The 15,464-nt window shown below is 47.3% G+C and overlaps 1 protein-coding gene across 2 annotated transcripts in view; it reads right to left on the minus strand.

Moving 5' to 3' along the window:
* Window positions 1-15,464, minus strand: part of PLXDC1 (plexin domain containing 1) — a 424,334-nt gene that overhangs the window by 245,016 nt on the left and 163,854 nt on the right. For both annotated transcript variants that reach the window (XM_089657330.1, XM_089657329.1), the window contains exon 2: window positions 11,757-11,920. In XM_089657330.1, the coding sequence (XP_089513456.1) occupies window positions 11,757-11,920 (164 nt within the window). The remainder of the gene's footprint in view (window positions 1-11,756; window positions 11,921-15,464) is intronic.

Consider the following 15,464-nt stretch of genomic DNA (forward strand, 5'->3'; position numbering starts at 1 on the left):
GCCCCTAATCTGCCATGGGCCCCTATTCCGCCTCCTCATGCTGCTGCCAAGTCCAGAGTCTCTCATGGGTCCCTGTACGGCCTCCCATTGCTGCTGTCTCCATCGCCACACTCTGCCATGTGCCACTTTCATGTCTCCTCACACTGCTGGTGTGTTCCATTTTTTGTTATAGGGTGCTGGCAGATTACGGGCCTCCCATAGCTGCTGCCAGGCCCCTAATCTGCCATGGGCCCCTATACCGCCTCCTCATGCTGCTGCCAGGTCCAGAGTCTCTCATGGGTCCCTGTACGGCCTCCCATTGCTGCTGTCTCCATCGCCACACTCTGCCATGTGCCACTTTCAGGTCTCCTCACACACTGCTGGTGTGTTAAATTTTTTGACATAGGGTGCTGGCAGATTACGGGCCTCCCATAGCTGCTGCCAGGCCCCTAATCTGCCATGGGCCCCTGTACCGCCTCCTCATGCTGCTGCCAGGTCCACAGTGTCTCATGCCATGTGCCACTTTCAGGTCTCCTCACACTGCTGGTGTGTTCCATTTTTTGTCATAGGGTGCTGGCAGATTACGGGCCTCCCATAGCTGCTGCCAGGCCCCTAATCTGCCATGGGCCCCTGTACCGCCTCCTCATGCTGCTGCCAGGTCCACAGTGTCTCATGCCATGTGCCACTTTCAGGTCTCCTCACACTGCTGGTGTGTTCCATTTTTTGTCATAGGGTGCTGGCAGATTACGGGCCTCCTATAGCTGCTGCCAGGCCCCAAATCTGCCATGGGCCCCTATACCGCCTCCTCATGCTGCTGCCAGGTCCAGAGTCTCTCATGGGTCCCTGTACGGCCTCCCATTGCTGCTGTCTCCATCGCCACACTCTGCCATGTGCCACTTTCAGGTCTCCTCACACTGCTGGTGTGTTCCATTTTTTGTCATAGGGTGCTGGCAGATTACGGGCCTCCCATAGCTGCTGCCAGGCCCCTAATCTGCCATGGGCCCCTGTACCGCCTCCTCATGCTGCTGCCAGGTCCACAGTGTCTCATGCCATGTGCCACTTTCAGGTCTCCTCACACTGCTGGTGTGTTCCATTTTTTGTCATAGGGTGTTGGCAGATTACGGGCCTCCTATAGCTGCTGCCAGGCCCCTAATCTGCCATGGGCCCCTATTCCGCCTCCTCATGCTGCTGCCAAGTCCAGAGTCTCTCATGGGTCCCTGTACGGCCTCCCATTGCTGCTGTCTCCATCGCCACACTCTGCCATGTGCCACTTTCATGTCTCCTCACACTGCTGGTGTGTTCCATTTTTTGTTATAGGGTGCTGGCAGATTACGGGCCTCCCATAGCTGCTGCCAGGCCCCTAATCTGCCATGGGCCCCTATACCGCCTCCTCATGCTGCTGCCAGGTCCAGAGTCTCTCATGGGTCCCTGTACGGCCTCCCATTGCTGCTGTCTCCATCGCCACACTCTGCCATGTGCCACTTTCAGATCTCCTCTCACTGCTGGTGTGTTACATTTTTTGTCATAGGGTGCTGGCAGATTACGGGCCTCCCATTGCTGCTGCCAGGCCCGTAATCTGCCATGGGCCCCCGTACCGACTCCTCATGCTGTGACGTTGCAACAAGGTGGAATTCAACCCTACATATGTTAGACCGCCTTTACGAACAGCGAAAGGCCATCACCGATTTCCTGATGTTAAAAGCGGATAAAGGTACTCCCTGTGTAACTTAGATGTCAGCCATTGGCAGCTCATGCGTGACACCTGCGCTTGCTCAGGCCCTTTGAGGAGGCCATGCTATTCGTGAGTCGGCAGGACTATGGGATGAACGACGTCATTCCTCTGTTGCACGTCCTGGAACAAATGCTGTTAACAATGGCTGGTCAGGGTGCGGTAGACGTGGCGCACAGATCTCAACGCCACATGACCCCTGTGGGGGCAGGACAGGAAGAAGAGGAGGAGGTAGAGGAGGACATTGGTGCTCAGGAATTATTGAGTGAAATGGGTGGTTTTTCCACTCAGCGGACAGGAGTGGAGGAGCAGGAGCATCTGGTAGAGGAGGAGGAGGAGGAGACAGAGGACCCAGACGCACCGTGGCAGTATGCTGTGGAGATGGAGGCAGGGAGTCCCTCGCATTCCTTGGCACAAATGGCCCATAGCATGCTCGCTTGCTTGCGTAGCGACAGCCGAATAATAACCATCAGACAGAGGGATGACTTTTGGCTGTCCACCTTGTTGGACCCTCGCTACCGTTCAAAAATGGTGGCCTTTTTCACACCTGCTGAGAGGGAGGCCAAAATAACGTACTATAAAAACCACCTATGTAGTCAGCTGGTCTCTGCCTTTCTGCGCCAACGTCCATCCTCAGACACTGTGGGCCCTGTGCGCTCGCGTTCCGCTGCCATGGCAGCAGGGGAGGGGTGGGGTGGTAGGAGCAGTGGCAGCTCCACCAGCAGCAGCTGCCTCAGTCTGCAGTCGATGATGAGTAGCTTTCTTCACCAGCGCAGTGAGGAAACTACTAACCAGCCGCAGCAGCAGCAGCAGCATCAGGTGGACCTGGAGCAGGACCTCAAACAACAGGCTTAGGCCTACTTGGACAGCACCCTGCCAACCGAGGTAGACAATCCCCTTGACTACTGGTCAACGAAACTTGACCTTTGGCCCCAACTAGCTGAATTTGCCCTTGAAAGGCTGTCATGCCCGGCCAGTAGCGTGGCATCGGAGCGCGTGTTTAGTGCGGCAGGAGGTATTGTAACTCCGCGGAGGACACGACTGTCCACCCAAAGTGTGGAGAGACTCACGTTTGTGAAAATGAATCAGGCGTGGATTAGTCTGGATTTCAAACCACCAGTTCCTGACACAACTGACTAAATCCGCCATGAATCATGCCCCAAACATGTGCCACTTTCAGGTCTCCTCACACTGCTGGTGTGTTCCATTTTTTGTCATAGGGTGCTGGCAGATTACGGGCCTCCCATAGCTGCTGCCAGGCCCCTAATCTGCCATGGGCCCCTATACCGCCTCCTCATGCTGCTGCCAAGTCCAGAGTCTCTCATGGGTCCCTGTACGGCCTCCCATTGCTGCTGTCTCCATCGCCACACTCTGCCATGTGCCACTTTCAGGTCTCCTCACACTGCTGGTGTGTTCCATTTTTTGTCATAGGGTGCTGGCAGATTACGGGCCTCCCATAGCTGCTGCCAGGCCCCTAATCTGCCATGGGCCCCTATACCACCTCCTCATGCTGCTGCCAGGTCCAGAGTCTCTCATGGGTCCCTGTACGGCCTCCCATTGCTGCTGTCTCCATCGCCACACTCTGCCATGTGCCACTTTCAGGTCTCCTCACACTGCTGGTGTGTTCCATTTTTTGTCATAGGGTGCTGGCAGATTACGGGCCTCCCATAGCTGCTGCCAGGCCCCTAATCTGCCATGGGCCCCCGTACCGACTCCTCATGCTGCTGCCAGGCCCGTAATCTGTCATGGGCCCCTGTTGTCGCTTGTTGGCATATTCCGCTCGTTCAGATGCTCCTTCTCCTGCTACTCCTCTTCACGGATTCCGTCAGCAGTCTTTCTTGGAATCCGTTTCCAAGAGACAACAGTTTGCGAGCACGCACCCGACGGTGCAGAAGCTGAACGTCCTCCTGTCCAAGTTGCTGCTGCCAGGCTCGTAATCTGTCATGCGCCCCTGTACCGCCTCCTCATGCTGCTGCCAGGTCCAGAGTGTGTCATGGGCCCCCGTACCGACTCCTCATGCTGCTGCCAGGCCCGTAATCTGTCATGGGCCCCTGTACCACCTCCTCATGCTGCTGCCAGGTCCAGAGTGTGTCATGGGTCCCTGTACGGCCTCCCATTGCTGCTGTCTCCATCGCCACACTCTGCCATGTGCCACTTTAAGGTCTCCTCACACTGCTGGTGGTTTCCATTTTTGTCATAGGGTGCTGTATGGCCTCCCATTGCTGCTGCCTCCACCGCCACACTGTGGCTCCACACTCTGGTTTTGGCCCCGTGACTGCCCAAATGAGTGAAGTGTGCGGTGATTCTAAGATCGACGGCACTCATCTGCATATCATACTGACTGTCAGTATTATTTCTCTTCCCCAGCAGACTCCAAGGGCATTTAAATTAAAGGTACAGTGTTCTGCACTAATATAAAGGCTCTCTGAAGCCTAGAAACACTCTTTTATAAGTTAAATTCGCAGCGAATATATTCGACTCGAATCGAAATTTTTCCACGAATTCGCCGAATCAGTCGAATTGAATTTTTGAATACTTCGCTCATCTCTAGCCGCCACGGCCTGTGTCAGGGCCGACAAGTGCCTGCAAATGTCTTCCAACGGGGAGGGCCCTCCTCTAGGCTCAGTCATGGCCTTCTGGTACTGTAAGGGACCGCCTGGCGCTACCACTAGCACCCCACTGATCAGGTGTCCCCAGAGCACGGAATCTAAGCCCCAGAGTACTTGTTCACCAGGGCCCCTGATGGTGGGGATGGACTTGGAGTATCCTGAGACCAGGTTGTGGCTACTGAGTAAACCTGTCAGTGGTAGGAATAATCGCCAGGGGCTCCCACGGGGGAGAGCCTGATATGAGGAGGTCGGGTGATCCCGATGGGATGGATGGATGGCTGAGCAGGTGCGATGTCAGACAAGCCGGGTCGGTAGCCGTGGGGACGGTGCGGTACGAAGCAGCGAGCAGAGAATAGTCGGGTCACTTGCCAGGTCAGCAACAGAATGTCAGATCTAATAAGGGGCATCCAGGAGAGAGGTCAGGCAAGCCAAGGGTCAGAGCAGGAGAATACAGCGTGGTCAGGTACAATCCGGGTGCCAGGGATCCCCGCCGCGATGGGCTCGGCGCAGGCGCAGTGCACCGCCCTGTGTCAAAATGTGGGCACTGAGACCTGGCCGGCCGCAGCGAGGGAGTTCGCGCATGCGCAGTAGGGACCGCAGGCGCGCGCGTGGCACCAATGGCAGCGCAGGGCGGGATATTTAAATGGCCCTGAGCTGTCATTCAGTGCCTTCTGGTCTTTCCTTGTATCCTGTATCTGCGAACCTGTTCTAAGTAAGTTACTGACCCGGATTGTACCTGACCTTGTTGCCTGCTCCTGCCCAGACCCTTGCTTTGCCTGACCTCTCTCCTGAATGCCCCCGTTTGGATCTGACCTTCCGTTGCTGACCTGGCGTGTGACCCGACTACTCTCTGCCCGCTGCCTTGTACTGCTCCGTCCCCACTGTTACCGACCCGGCCCGTTTGACCCTGCACTTGCTCAGCCATCCATCCATCCCGACGGGATCACCCGACCTCCTCACATCAGGCTCTTCCCTGCGGGAGCCCCTGGCGAATACCGCTACCACTGACAGGCGTGCTCAGTAGCCACGACCTGGTCTCGGGGTACTTCAAGTCCATCCCCACCATCAGGGGCTCTGGAGAACACGTACCCTGGGGCTTAGATACCATGCGCTGGGGACGTCTGGCCAGTGGAGTGCTAGTGGTACCGCCTGGTGGTCCCTTACACCGGGTCAGCAACTTACAATACACAGGTTCGCAGATACAGGAATACAGGAAAGACCAGAAGGCACTGAATGACAGCTCAGGGCCGTTTAAATATCGCACCCTGCGCTGTCATTGGTGTCAAGCGCGCGCCCGCGGCTCCTACTGCGCATACGCGAACCCGGACGCCGCGGCCAGCCAGGACCTAGTGCCCGCGTCCCTGCACGGGGTGGCGCACTGCGCCTGTGCCGGGACCAGCGCCGCGGGGATCCCTGACAGCTGCTAGTTGGTTTTTGGCGCTCGCTCCATATCCATTTTTTTCCTGCAAAGTACAGTCAATCCATGAAGAAGTATCCATCCAATGAGGTGCTGTGCAAGCTGTTCTGCATGCAACGTCACTTCCTCCCAGCTCCCCAGTCAGTCTCAAATAAAACTTCAAAACAAACTTCAAAATTAAACTCCACACAGAGCTAATCCTTGGCAATGTTTGCTCTGTTTGGAGTTTAATTTTGAAGGGCGCAAAATAGTCTAGCACCAGCCCTGGATGAGGGGATTGTTTTAAGATTAGTTAGGGTGTCAGGAGCCGACTGGCGGTAACCTCTAGCAACCCACAGACCGGAATTCCTCAGGGCGCAGAATCTAAGCCCCAGCATGCTGTTTCACCAGAGCCCCTGAAGGTGGGGGTGGACTTGGAGCAGTCTGAGACCAGGGCGCGGCCCCGAGTACAACCGGCTGCGGTAGGGGTAGTTGCCAGTGGCAAGTAACAAGTGAGAGCCTGCTGTGAAGAGGCAGAGTGTAGCGTAGTCAGACAGGCCAGATCGGTAACAGCGGAGGCAGACGGTACAGAACGGCAGGCATAAAGGATCTATGGGTCACAGGCCAGGTTCAGCAACAGGAGGTCAGGGTAACAGGAGAAGGCAGAACAATGGTCAAGACAAGCCAGGGGTCAGAGCAGGAGAAGGTCACGGAAATCCGGGTCAGGCTGGGTCGGCAACAAGCAATCTCTCAGGAACAATAACAGGAACAGCAGGATAAAGACCATACGGCAATTTGTGCACTCCACAGGTCTGTTTAATTAGGACGCCCTGCGCCGTCATTAGTGCCCGGCGCGCAGACGTGTGCGCGATTGCGCATGCGTGGCCGCAACTGCCGCCGCGGGCCCCTGGGTCCCAGCGCCCGCATGTTGCTGCGCCTAGGCAATTCGCGCCTGCGCAGTCCCATGCGCCGCGGCGGACTCCGGGATTCCTGACATAGGGTTAAACTGGAATTCCACTTTATTCCCAAGATACTTGACTCATTCATAAAATAACTCCAGACACTTTATTTTCCTCAAGCTCAAAATTCTTTACTATGGCTAACTAGAAAATTCTTTACTATGGCTAACATACTCTCCTAACCCAGACCAGGCACATTTCTTCTCTGTTGTCTCCAGCCTTGAAAATTTGGAAAACAATCTAATTTTCGAGGGTAACCTAAACCCACCTCTAGTATCAAGTTCTACAGCTGGATACTTCTTTGGGTTCAACTGGACTTTTCTTTGGGTACATCTTCTTCATCTTTAGCTACTCTGAGATTAAGCGCACATTTCAAAAACTACATTTTGTAGATGTTTGGCATGTATTACCTACTGAGAGAGATTATAGCTTTTACCCATGTTCCCATAATTCATATACTGTAGTGCAATAGACTATTTCCTGATTTCCTGAAACCTTTTTGGTGCATCTCACAAAGCCTCTACTGGCCTTAGAATAAGGTCCAAAGATATGCTCTATACTAATGAATGAGTATATCCAACACAAGTGTTCTGTGGTGCACAGTGCAAACTCTCAAAACAGGATGGTGAGAAAATCAGTGACTTCGGTGACCATGTTCATCCCATAGAGATGAATGTAGATTGCACTAACCAGAAAGCGCAATGGTAATGCGCGTTTGAGTGTTAACCAACTCCTGGTCATCCGCCTATGGGAACTGGATCACAGCGAGGGTCGTCTGGCCTGCGTCAGCTAAGCAAGTGTTGCAACCTCAGGGTCTCCAGGTACCAGGGGATAAGTAATCATCTCACCAGCAGGGGGAGCTTGTTTCACCATGCATGTAGTGGCCACCAGATCATCATTATATGCCTTGAAGGAGGGGGGGCTAGGGAGTAACGAGCCAGAACACAGAAAAATCTGATAGTGTAGTACTTTAATGACAGCCACAGGGATATGGTACACAAGTAAGAATGCACTACTCACATGCAGTAGTAAGAAGCTGGCAATGGAGAAATAAAAAAATGGCCGTCGGCCGTCCACGAGGGCTGTGCGGTGTGACGTCACAGGATATAGGGCACCTCCCTTCATCCAGTGGCGTAACGCGTAGGGGAGGGGCTCTGACATCACAACGCCCAGTCGGCTTGTCACGGCGAGCACAGCAAGTGTGCAGTGCACACAAGGAGTTTACTAAGGCTTGTTTTTCATGTGAGTGGGGTTACTGGCTTTGGAATAATGTGGTTTTAAAGGATTATTATTATTATTATTATACAGTATTTATAAAGCGCCAATAGTTCACTCAGCGCTGTACATTACAAAGGGGGACAGAACATGTGACAGAACAATACCAATACAATGCAAAACATGAGGGGATCGAGGGCCCTGCTCTTTCGAGCTTACAATCTAGAAGGGACGGGATAGTGGTACAGGAGGAGATAGCTGTGGGGGATGGAGTGGTAGGAAGAGTGGAGGAGGTCAGCAAGTTAGCAGGGGGTGAGGTAGGCTTCCCTGAACAGATGGGTTTTCAGGGTACGCCTAAAGGAGAGGAGAGTAGGTGATAATCTGATGGGTTGGGGAAGGGAGTTCCAGAGGATGGGTGACACCCTGGAGAAGTCCTGGAGGCGGGCATGGGAGGAGGAGACCAGGGAACTAGAGAGAAGGAGGTCTTGTGAGGAGCGGAGTGTGCGTGCTGGGCGGTACTTGGATATTAGGTCAGTGATGTAGTTCGGGGCAGTATGGTGGACAGCTTTGTACGTCAGTGTTAGGATTTTAAATTTGATCCGTTGCGCAATCGGAAGCCAGTGGAGGGATTGGCAGAGGGGGGTGGCGGAAATGGAGTGGTTGGAAAGGTAAATGAGTCTGGCAGCGGTTGGAAAGGTGAATGAGTCTGGCAGGATAAAGCACTATCTCTGGCTTTCTCTTCTTTTTGGCACTATATATGTGGAGTATTGGAGTGGATAAAAGGAGGAATAGACCCCTGGAGGTGAGAAGGAGAAAAATCCATCCACCATTTATCCTCGGACCATGAGATACTATTAAGTGGAGAGATACCAGGTGGATAATACCAGGTGGATGATTAGAAAACCACAGCGTGGAACCATCCAAAGGAAGTTAGGAGCTCTAGTATATACATCTATCCTGTTAGGATAAAACAGCTATTTTAGCCCACAAAAATGGGCTGGAAAAGGAGATGAGCGCACAATAGAGCATTATTCATGCCGCAGCCATCTAAGTGTCTGGAATATATCCATCTTTTGTTTTGATAAGATTTCATGAAAGGAGGACTTTTCTTTATTATATGTTTCTGGACACATGTAGATGGGATATATGATTTATGGTGTGAGGAAATTGATATTTTTTTGGATATATATATTTTTTATTTTAGGATTATTTAAATAATAATTTATTTTTTTTTTTTTGACACAATTGTAATTTTTTATGGATTCACTCTATTTTCAGTATAATTATTAATTAGCACGGGAGTGCAGCACCATTGTTTGATCATAAAGGGTTAACTGTGTGATGGGAGTGTTTTACTAGGGGGTGGGGGATGTGTGCTTCACTGTAAGCACACTGATCGGGATGGCTATGCTCAGCCATCCCGATCAGTGTGCCCAAACTGACAGGGAGAGCTGCATTGTAATCGGCGGTGCGGGTAGGGCGGTCGCGTGCCCCCTACCCAGAAATGCAAAGTCACGTATATATACATGATTTTGCATAGCGGTGCCACCTTGACCCAGTATAAGCACTGTGGCTGGTCGGCAACCAGTTAAATTATAAATACAAAGATAACAGGAAACATTTTCATACTGTACATGGTATAGCAGGTGTATATCAGGAATATGAAATGTTGGGTTTACACTTTAACCACTTTAAGTCTGGACACTTTTACCCCCTTCCTGCCCAGGCCAATTTTCAGCTTTCAGTGCTATCACACTTTGAATGCCAATTGCGCGGTCATGCAACACTGTACCCATATGAATTTTTTTGGCATTTTTTGAGACAGATAAAGCTTTATTTTGGTGGTATTTATTCGCCACTGGGATTTTTTTTTTTTTTGCTATATAAATGAAAATGTCCAAAAATTTTGAAAAAAAGTGTTTTTCTTTTACAATTTTGTAAATAAATAATCTTTCTTCATAAATCTTGGCCAAAATGTATTCACTTATCTTTTTAGTAAAAAAAAAAAAAACCCAAATTAGTTTACAACCAAAAATTATCATTTTTTTAAATTATTTTTACATTATTTTATTATTTATGTTTTTTTTTCTTTACATACTGTCATCCTAGCAGTACAGTGTCACCATGGTGACAATGTACTACTTGTGGGGGGTTATGAAGATTTTTTTTTTTTACACTGATTGATTTTACACTCATAAAGGCTGTAAAACCAATCATTTCTCCTTCTCTCTGGCTGCATTCTTGCAGCCATTTAGAAATACTGTGTATTCTGTGATTGGTCACAGCTTGTCACATGGTACAAGGCTGTTGTGAATAGCCTTGTACCATGTGACCTCTGTGATCATTTCACACGTAGTAAGCAATGATGTCAGAAGTGACATCTTGCTTACTACTCTTCATGTGATCGGGACCTCGCACAGAGGTCCCATACAATGATCAGTGTTCCACTTAGTCCGGACGACACAGGACTGGATCGCGGTGCTGCTCGCTCCCAGCAGGGGGCGGGGAGGCCATTTATAAACGGCCATTTGCCCCTGTGCTGCTCCCGTCCAGCCATTTATATACATGGGCCGGACGGGAAGTGGTTAAGACACATTCAAGGCTAGCTTTAGGGTGGTGGTTTTAGGCAATAGTGTGTTTGTGCTGCTCATATTAGTCAGTCACCTTTCATTTTATAGATTGCCTTGGAAAACACTACAGTCTGACACTGTTCTTACTTTAAAAAATTACCCTAGCTGTGTATGCCTGGATATTTTTTAAATTCTAATACTAAAACTTTTAATGATCCTGAATATGAAAGGTATAAAACTTTATAAGCAAGATTAATTCCATCAATTCTTTACCCAGCAGATGTAATCCAAAGTCCCCTTATTACTAAATAACAGCAAAACTGCATACAACCTAACACCTACCTATATACAGTATCTCACAGAAGTGAGTACACCCCTCAAATTTTTGTAATTATTTTATTCTATCTTTTCATGTGACAACACTGAAGAAATGACACTTTGCTACAGTATAACAGTAGTGAGTGTACAGCTTGTGTAAATTTGCTGTCCCCTCAAAATAACTCAACACACAGCCATTAATATCTAAACTGTTGGCAACAAAAGTGAGTACACCCCTAAGTGAAAATGTCCAAATTGGGCCCAAAGTGTCAATATTTTATGTGGCCTCCATTATTTTCCAGCACTGCCTTAACCCTCTTGGGCATGGAGTTCTCCATAGCTTCACAGGTTGCCACTGGAGTCCTCTTGCACTCCTCCATGACAACATCATGGAGCTGGTGGATGTTAGAGACCTTCACCTTCTGTTTGATGATGCCCCACAGATGCTCAATAGGGGTTAAGTCTGGAGACATGCTTGGCCAGTCCATCATCTTTACCCTCAGCTTGCTTTAGCAAGGCAGTGGTCATCTTGGAGGTGTGTTTGGGGTCATTAGGGAGGGGATCATTAGACATTAATGGCTGTATGTTGAGTTATTTTGAGGGGACAGCAAATTTTCAGTTATACAAGCTGTACACTCACTACTTTACATTGTAGCAATGTGTCATTTCTTCAGTGTTGTCACATGAAAAGATATAATAAACAATTTACAAAAATGTGAGGGGTGTACTCACTTCTGTATTACAGTTTTTTTTTTTTAAGGGCTTGCTATTTTCCCAACAATTTCCCTTTCATCCAAACAACTGTAATGGAAAAAAATCCAGGCATTTATTTTTTTACATCTCAAATTGCTTCACCAAGTCATTAATATCTATAGAGACCCAAGATATGTTTAAATTATACAATATAGATTTTCAGATTCCCATGGCTTGAGCAGTAGAAAAGAAAAAACTTAGTTTAAGTGACAGCATACTAGTACTCACAAGGATCTGTGTCTGGTTATCTGGTAGAGTGTCGACAGATAGGCTGTCACCTCCTTTAAAGTCATGGCTGACATGCATGCTACTCCCATTTTGTCTGTTGGCAGTGTCACGTTGCAATCTCACTACATTTTTATCCAAAGTACTTTGAGTCAGGTGTCCAAAACCTGCAAAATATAAATGTACATTTAGCCGTGGTTAGATATTTAATACTATATATTTTGATACTGAATAAAAGAAGAGAGGTTTGGATAAAGCTGCTGTACTATTTGCATGTATATTGGTAACCCTACAAAACTCTAATGCTCTTTTAGAAAAACAGCAACCCTTTCTGAAAAAATGGGTGGCATAACTTTACCAGTAACATATATGTAGAAACATTTAAAAAAAGTAGAAGTTGTGTTCTGTTAATCCTTCTCCGCAGTATGTCATACCCATCAATGATAAAGGTGAGCACAAACACAGCATTCTAGCTTCTGACTTCCACATTCAATTATTTTGGTCTTGTGGTTTAAATCAATAATTGCATCTTAGCAGCTCTACCTCCTGAACTAAATCAACATTGTGAATAGGTTATATCTGGAAACCGTCTTACCATCTTAGGGTTTATTAGGCTTTGTATAGATATTATCCCAAGTTGCCTTGGAGCAACCTGCTTTGGTTACCTTCAAAATTCCATTAGAGGAAAATAATGACAATATGTATGTATTAGGGATGGTGGCAACCGCACCCACAGTTGGTTGTCTTCAAAATCCCATTAGAGAAAAATAATGACAATATTTACTCCAAGTGGGTTATAAGACAACCTTCTTAAATTTGCATTTCAGCTTAAACCTAACTATTCTTAAAACTGTCCTCTCCCCTCTCCCAACACCTATTCTGACTAACCTGTGTAAGAAAAAACTGTATACTTACCTATTTCTGGGCCACTCCAGACAGATCATGTGATCTCCATATGCCCGCCAGTGCTGGCTGCATTGGAGAGGAGAGGGCTCTGGCAATGGCTGGTAATGCCTGGGAGTGTAACATCACAAATAGGCTTCAATGGCACAACTGTTGTTGCTGCTTCCTCCTTTTCCTGCAGCCACGCTGGCTGACAGAATAACAGAAGGAAGGTAGCTAGATCACATGATTGGATTGAAGTGGCCTGAAAGTAGATAAGTATAAACCTCTTTCTTAAATATATAAGTGAAAAAGTCAGCGCTTTGTGGGAAAATGATAAATCAGCTGCTGGAACTGAAAGGTAAAAATATGCCTAAACCTTGTGATATGTTATAAGTAGTGATGGGCCGAACACGCCCCTGTTCAATTCACAGTGGAACAATCGAACCTAACAAAAGTTTGAACGTGAACTTCAAACCAGGACAATTCACTAAGCGGTATCTTACCGCATCCGAGTATGCGGTAAGATACCGCACAGCATTTAAAAAAAAAAAACCCTACTAAAATACCACAAGTCATGCAGTATTTTAGTGAACACATTCTTTAATGTTTCAGCTGTCAGCAGGGTTCCCCGCTGTTAGTTGAATGTAAAAAGAGTTTTCGGCAATTAAAACATTTGTTAAAAAACGTCGTGGGGTTCTCCCCCAAAATCCGTACCTGACCTAATCTTTTTTTTTTTTTTTCTTTTATAAATATTTATTAGTTTGTTAATTCAAATACAAATCACATTCACATTTCTATTGAAAAAAAAGATATTCAAACAACATCTTCCTATTTGCATAAATTATTATTTAAATCCCTCACCTCCACCCTCCCACTTTCCCCTCCCCCCTCCCTCAGCCTCCCATTCCCCTCCCACCCTCTCCCACTCTGCGTTCTCTTTCTTCTCCTTTACACCATACATTTCTGTTATTTCTAAATCCATTTCTAGGATATAGGACATATATTTCACTTTTTCTTTATACTCTTCCCAATTTTTCCATTTCACACTATACATCTCCATCTTATCTATATGCATGTAATACAGTTTTTCTGTCCCACAGATCTGGTTCATTCTGCCCATCCAATCCTCCTCAGTTGGCACCTCTTTTTTTTCCCATAACCTAGGTATCAAGCTGCACTCAGATAATGCCATATCCCCGAAACCTTATATAATTTCACTGGGAGCTCTGTGATATGGAGAAGACATAACTCTGGGTCTAATCCTATATTAATTTTAGTGATTTTCCTTACTAAATAGACTATTTTCCGCCAAAACACCTGTATTCTTGAGCACTCCCACCATATATGATACCACGTGCCCACCTCTCCGCATCCTCTCCAACATAGCCATGAGATTTCCCCATTCAATTTATGTTCTACATTAGGTGTGATGTGCCATCTCATCAAACACTTCTAATTTATTTCCACCTCCCTCATACTAATGTTTTCGTGAATTAATCTAAGCATTTTCCTTTGCTCTTCCTCAACTATTTCTCTTCCCATGTCTTTCCCATTTCTCTATATATATTAGTTTTGTGTCAGTGTCTAGTTCAATTAATATCTTGTGTATTTTTGCAATTCCGTGTCTCCCGTCTCCCCGTGTCTCCAACAATCTCTCCAATGGATTCCACTCTTTTCTAGTTCTTATAGGCTTTGGGAGACTCTTGAAGAAATGTTTCAGTTGGTAATATCGTAATCTATCCATCTTATTGAAAACTTCTCCCTTTTTTTTCTCCATTTCTCTGTATGATTCCTCCCCAACCATTATATCTCTCAATTGCGCCTCTTATTTTATGATCCATTTCCCTGCGATGTTTTCCTGTCCAGGGGTGAAATATTTTGTATTCCTTAGTGGCATTAACTGTGAACTAAAAACCCATCCCTTTTGTCTGTGTAACATTTCCCACACTCTTAAAACATTAAAAGTATACGTGCTTGTGCTATCCTCTAATCCCCTATATTGTGCAGGTACCCATATAATCTTACTTAAATTTGTTCCACTCAGTGTATTTTCAATTTTGACCCAACTTTTCTCAGGATTATGAGTCCAATCAAAAATTCTCGCAATTATCACCGCTTTATAGTATCTCTTAAAATCTGGTACACCCAATCCACCTCTTTCTTTACTTCTAGTCAGCGTTTCATAGCGTATTCTAGGCTTTTTATTTCTTCATACATATTTTATTATAATTTTTTTAAGTTCTTTAAAATATGCCTCTGGAAGTTTGATTGGAATCATTTGAAATTTATATAATACTTTGGGCACAATTACCATCTTTATCAGGTTTATACGACCTATCCAAGACGGGTTTCCAGCTCCCACTCTCTTCAACTCTTCCTTAACCACTTCCCGACTGGCCGTTGCATATAAACGGCCGGACGGTGGCAGTACAGGGTCGGGTGGCCGTTTATGAACGGCCTCCCCGCACCCTGCTTGTGCGCGCTCCCTGGGAGCGATCTGGTGCCCGCTGTGTCCTCCGGTGAAACACCGATCGTCGGACGGGACCTCTGTACGAGGTCCCGATCATGTGATCACTGATTGGCCAATCAGTGATCACATGCAAAGTAGTAAGCAAGATGTCACTTGTGACATCATTGCTTACTACGTGTGAAATCTGTGAATGATCACAGAGGTCACATGGTACAAGGCTATTCACAACAGCCTTGTACCATGTGACAAGCTGTGAGCAATCACAGCTCACTCTGTATTTCTCAATGAGTGCAGGAATGCACACAGAGAGAAAGAGAAATGATTGCTTTTACATCCTATATGGGTGTAAAAGCAAT

This window comes from Staurois parvus, unplaced genomic scaffold (genome assembly GCF_062004578.1).
Source record: "Staurois parvus isolate SC_StPar_1 unplaced genomic scaffold, SC_StPar_1.0 ptg000983l, whole genome shotgun sequence".
NCBI lineage: Eukaryota > Metazoa > Chordata > Amphibia > Anura > Ranidae > Staurois > Staurois parvus.